The sequence below is a fragment of the Hemicordylus capensis genome, chromosome 2 (assembly GCF_027244095.1).
Source record: "Hemicordylus capensis ecotype Gifberg chromosome 2, rHemCap1.1.pri, whole genome shotgun sequence".
Taxonomy (NCBI): Eukaryota; Metazoa; Chordata; class Lepidosauria; order Squamata; family Cordylidae; genus Hemicordylus; species Hemicordylus capensis.
In genome coordinates, this window is record NC_069658.1 from 174408149 (window position 1) to 174414148 (window position 6000).

Consider the following 6000-nt stretch of genomic DNA (forward strand, 5'->3'; position numbering starts at 1 on the left):
TTCTCCTCTTTACACATTCCACATGCATCAGACAGCCTGGCAAGGTTTCGGGATACAGTACTGTGTGTGGTGGTGAGTTTACACGGACAGCTTCTCCTCAAGCCGGTCTGGATGTCCACTCTGTTGTCAATTCACACATACCAAGTCTGTTTGCATAACCTGGGTTTGAGTAATAACCTGCTTGCTGTGGTTGCATCATCATTTCTTTGGCTGCAGAATGCTTGCACTGCAGAATTGCAACCCAGCCTTAATGAGCAAGGCACCAAGGGCAGCTGGGGTGCATCCCAACAGCTTAGCTCCTTAAGAATATGAGTCCCTCATCCTGCTTCTGCTTTGGCTTTCAGCAACAGAAGTGGGGCTGTGTATGAGAGAGAGAGCACCCCTAACAGCTCGGGGTGCAGATTTCCCCTAAGCATTTGAGGGGTTTCCCCTCATACATTTTGGGGTTTCCCCAAAACATATTTTCTCCCCACCAAAAAAAAATTGAGTGAGGAGTACCCCTGCTAAAAGCAAGGCTGAAAGGGCAGCGCTGGGGGTGCAGTGGGGGAGGGCCCACTGCCTTGGGCCCCCACCCCTAGAGGCAAGTCATATGACTGACTCCCCCAGCCACGCACCCGCCCAGGCCTCCTTCAGTTGTATTCATCCTCCAAAACTGATGTGAGTGTTTAGACCTGGAGCTACCAGAACAGCATGTCTTTCTCTAGTACCATTAAATGACTTGCATCATCCACCATTTACAAAACCTTTTTAAAAATAATTTAAGATGATGTTCTATTGTGGCACATAGGTTTTGTATATAGATACTAGTTATTTTAGGCCCGTTAAATTAACGGGCGCTAGGAGAGTTCTGCGCTGCGGGCCCCCCGCTGCCATTCCCCCTCCCGCCGCCTCCAGCCTCCATGCCGCAGCTGGTCTCCCCGGCCGGGCAAGGGCCCCTGGCCTTCCCTTTCCGGGCCGGCCGCCACCGCCTGTGGACTCTGCGGCCGGGCCGGGCCCGCTAACACCTCAGTCCCCCCACCGACCCAGTCTCCGGCCGGGCCACCGCCGTCCTCCGCGGCCGGGCTGGGCCCTTCACCGTCGGCCTCCGTGCTGCCGCCGGTCTCCCTGGCCAGGCCAGGGCCGCCCGCCACTGCCGGCCTCCCCTTACCGGCTTCCCCCCGCCTCCTCACCCCGTCTGGCGGCTGCGGCGGCGGCTCTGCCACGGCTGCCATGGGCCCCAATAGCCGCCGCCATCACCCCCCATCACAGCTGCCGCCGCCATCAGGCCCTGTCAGCCCGCCGTGGCCGGCATCGGACCCATTCGCCGCTGCCTCCTGTTGCTGCTTCGCCGCCACTTCCAGCGGTCCAAACATGGCCGCCTGGTGCTGGCGGTCATGTCTCCCTCGGCGTGTTCTGGGCATGCGCTCCGCGCATGCCCAGAACAGCCGAGGGAGACACGGACACATGCCAGGCGAGGGAGACACAGACACATGCCAGGCGAGGGAGACACGGACGGACACCTGGCTCTTTATTATAGAAAAAGGATAGATATATTTTACTATGCTTTTTGTTACCACTATTCAGCCTCATTTAAGATTTCTTTACTTCATGAGCTGAGCTTCCGGTGCATTTTAAAATCTTGTCTCTGGGCCCACTCCAACCTTGCTACGCCCCTGCCTCCCTTGTTTCTATAGGCAACTTGTTGCACCCTGGACTTGTAGGAAGGAGAGAGAGAGAGAGGCTTTCTCTGCACATGTGTACTCACATAATTCTGTTAGAAACATCCCAGATTCTGCAACTGGAAAAATTCTGAGGCTAATAGATATTATGACAACTATGGAAATTTACATCGTCAGTCTGATTTGCACACTTTGTCTTTTTGCTGTGCTGTTCCCCCCACCCCCCCATGGAGGAATATGAATTTTTGTTCCAGTAATAACTGCTCTAAAATACACACACACACACACACACACACACACACACTAATGAAAGCCCTAGGGGAAAGCAACGTGCAGCTCTCCAGATGTTGCTGAACTACAACTCCCATCATCCCCAGACACAATTTATTACAGCTGGGGATGGTGGGAGTTGTAGTTCAACAACATCTGGAGAGCTACACGTTGCTTCCCCCTGCTGTAAGGCTACTAGATTCTGCCTGTGTGAGGTTATATTCTGTGTTGTACTGCCCTGTAAGGCCCTGACTCTTTCTGCCCCTTTGGCTCTAGTGTAACTCGGCTGAAGGCTGTGTTGAGTAAAGGCAAAGGTAAAGTTGTGCCGTTGAATCACTGTCGACTCCTGGCGACCACAGAGCCCTGTAGTTGTCTTTGGTAGATTTCAGGAGTGGTTTACCATTGCCTCCTCCCGTGCAGTGTGAGATGATGCCCTTCAGCACCTTCCTATATCACTGCTGCCCGATATAGGTGATTCCCATAGTCTGGGAAACATACCAGCGGGGATTCGAACCAGCAACCTCTGGCTTGCGAGTCAAGTCATTTCCCTGCTGTGCCATTAGGTGGCTCCTAATAGATCCCAAATTTGAGTCTTGTCACAAAGGGGCAAGGTTGGTAACTAGTAATGCAACACTAGCCGACACAACTTGCTCCTGCTTTTGAAGGCAAGCCTGACTTCCTGTTTCTTTTTCTTCTCCCTCGCTCTCTTTCTTCTAGAATCACGGAGCTGTGTTCTCAGAGGTCACCTGACCCTCAGCTGTGTCTCTTCCCAACCACCCCTGATGTCCTCATTCCCTCCCGGTCGGTCACCAGCGAGGTCTGACCCAAGGAGGTGTTCCTGGTGCCCCTACAGTGGGGATGGGGTTTGGGTGGAAGGGGGGGTGGTCCAACCTTCTTATACTCTCAATTTCCCAACTTCTACCTTGGCCTTTCCTGGGATTGGGTTTGTTGGTTGTTGCGAAATCCTTCTGATTACATGATGTCAGTGTGCAACGTGGCTGGTATATGTATGCGCAAAGTGGGGAAGTGAGAATGGAGCCTCATTAGTTTCCCAGTGAGATGAATGCCCTTGACAGGGGCTTCATCCCACAGGTTGCTAGTTGCAAGTCTTCTCTGAGGCTGAAGCTCCTAGGACTTTGATCAAAGCCTGTCCCTCCACTCCCCTTCTCCTTGGTGTGGCCTTTAATGCCTCTTGAAGGAAGCCTAGATCCACAGTGACTGACAAGGCATCCCTTCCCACAAAGACTGTTCCTTTAGGAATGAGGTTAGGTGCTCTTTCCAAGAAGTAGCTTCATCTTAGTAGGACATATCATCCTGTACATGTTGAGCCTTACAAAGGCAAATTTTCCTATTGCAGGCAGAAGAGGGGGAGGGTGGGAGAACTTAAAAAATTAAGTTCAGCCAGGGAAAGATTTGAGCTGCTCTTGGTCCAGACCAAACCAGTGGCAAAGCATGGGTCGTTGGGAAGGGGAAAGGAAGGAGATGGGGTCCAGGAGAAACCAACCTAGGAGGGTAGAACGGCCCACACTCAACCTGCCTCAGAGCTGTGTGGGGGCCATTGCATGACACAGCTGTTGAGGTAGCTGCCTGGTGGGGGTGGGGGTGGGGTGGGGGCATGTCCTGAAGGGAGCCGGAAGGCTTTTTCTTCTAATGTTCTCTATCCATCCTTTGGAGCATAAATGTAGACCTTGCTGGAATATCTGATGATGGCTTACAGGCTGGCACTCGCAGGTCCACTGGGAAAGTCAAATGCTGAAAACTGGCAAGAGCTTCAAAGTGCTTTTTGCATGCAGCCTGTGCAAAAGCAGAGTGGAGGAGGGAGAATTTCAAGAAGGCTTCAATGGGCATACTTCTGGCTGGCCTAAGTCAGTGGCCTTGTCTGCAAAAGATCAGGGCATCTTAGCCAGACTGGGAAGGACCTCTGCCTGGGGCTGCAGAGAGCCGCAGCTGCTGCTCCAGGTAGACTGTGCAGGGCTAGAGAGGCCAGAGCTCTGCCAGTTCAGAACGTCCTTCAACAAAGAAGGAGTGGAGAGAGAGAAATGAAGCAGCACTGGCAAATTGGAAATGGGGGAAAGGGGGAAGGACTCCCGTCAACACCTTTGGGAGTCCTTTCCCCCCATTTTGTTCCGTTTCAGAGAGTCCTTCCCCATCGCCCCAGAGTTGCAGGATTGCTCAGTGCAGCCCACACTCCAAAGCACTTTCTGTCGAGCCCCAGCATATGGCCCCGGTGCTGGAGCCCTGGCTCCAAAGGAGCTCTTCTTGGAATGGGCCAAGACAAACTGCTGCTGCTGCTGCTGCTGCTGCCTCCTCCGCCCTCCAGAGCAGTGCCGGAGTCCCCTGGGAAATGACATCTCACTTGCAGAGCGTCTACAGCCCTGGATCCTTGAGGGCCAGCTGCTGCCAGAACCCCTCCTCAGTGGGCTTGGAGCCCTTTGCATGTGGGTATTCCAGGGTGGTGTGGGGCAAAGCCTGTCTTCCCCCACGGCCATCCATTCCTTTGTCTCTTAAGGGCATGCCTTCACCACCACTACAAACCAGCTCCATTGTCATACTTTCCTGCCGCTGTATCAAAAAAACCATGTTAAGCAACTTTCTGCCATGACAATTCCTGGAGTGGGCTGGCAGGTTTACTGTGGAGGAAGCCATGACAGTAACACCGGTTCCAAACTAGTTTACATAGGTAGTGTAGATACCGTTGTGTCCCTACCTCACTTCCTTGCCTTGCCACCCAACCTGCTCTTCCAGATATTTCTGCTCAAAGCAGCATCTGCACAGACAATGACCTTCCCACACTATGCTGTCCCCAGTGGGTGACCCCCAGCTCCTTGAAGGCAGTGCAGCCCACGCCTCCCAGGGCACATCGGAGAGACTCTACTGCCACTCCAGCCACGGGCCCTGCCTGGCACTGACAACCACTATGCAGCACCATCACAAGGCAGCTGCACAGCACCTTTGTGGGGGTGGGGTGTCACAGGGAGGGGTCAGGGGCCGGCTTTGGAAAGTGGCAGAGCATCTGGGTTGCTGCCGGTGTGCTTGGAGCAAAGCAACACCTACACATTTCCAATATGATTTTAATAAAGTAATGTTTTAACAATCCTCGTTGCTTAGAGGAGTCGTTCCTTTGAGGAGGAGTCTGGTGGATGGGTGGGAAGAAGAAGAACATCCCAAGGGATGCTGGTTTACTGCATCTTCAAACAGATCCCAAAGCAGAAACATTTGCATACATAAATTAGGCACATAACCTCTAGATCAGCTTTTTAAAATATAGAAACAAATATTGAATTGGGTCCAAATTCTTGGGTAGTCATGAACTACACCAGTTACTTTCTCTATGCCTCAGTTTCCCATCTGTACAATGACTAACAGCAATGACCCCTCTTACATGGTTTTACTAAGGTTTGAGAGGCACTTGCATACAAAATAAAGTTCAAAATAATTCAACAACCTCTTTCAGCACCAGCGGGAGTTGTTCCCCCTGCTGCAAGGTATCATTATAGGATACTAAAGTAAGGTAAAGTGTGCCATTGAGTCGGTGTCAACTCCTGGTGCCCACAGAGCCCTGAGGTTTTCTTTGGTAGAATACAGGAGGGATTCACCATTGCCTCCTCCCACACAGTATGAGATGATGCCTTTCAGCATCTTCCTATATTGCTGCTGCCCAATCTAGTACCAGCAGGGATTTGAACCGGCAACCTTCTGCTTGTTAGTCGAGCATTTCCCCACTGGGCCACTTAAGGTGACTACCTTCACTTTAAAAGGTCTGGCCTTTCAATACAGAGAGCAAGCAACTATCTGTTTAATAAATTAGCATCTCTCCAGTTTCCATCCAGTAGGTTACAAGTTCCTCCTGTGCTTTGTCCATGCTGATCTCTGTTGACCCATACAGCTTCCTCCCATACATTGTGCCAGGGGTTCTCAAACATGGGTGGTGGTTGAACTACAACTCCCATCAGCTTTCAAAGGGTGTTGTGGCTGGGGATGATAGACATTGCAATCCAACTACATAACTCACGCACCATGCAACTCTGAGCAAGAAGACTGTGGCTCAATGGAGAGCGCGCTGGGACAAGAA

At 52.0% G+C, this 6000-nt stretch overlaps 1 protein-coding gene across 3 annotated transcripts in view; it reads left to right on the plus strand.

Annotated features, from left to right (window-relative positions):
• Positions 1–5024, plus strand: part of PLPPR2 (phospholipid phosphatase related 2) — a 34485-nt gene extending 29461 nt beyond the window's left edge. For all 3 annotated transcript variants that reach the window (XM_053303264.1, XM_053303261.1, XM_053303262.1), the window contains one exon: positions 2646–5024. In XM_053303264.1, coding sequence (XP_053159239.1) covers positions 2646–2678 — 33 coding nt within the window. In that variant the 3' untranslated portion in view covers positions 2679–5024. The remainder of the gene's footprint in view (positions 1–2645) is intronic.
• Positions 5025–6000: the final 976 nt, after the last annotated feature.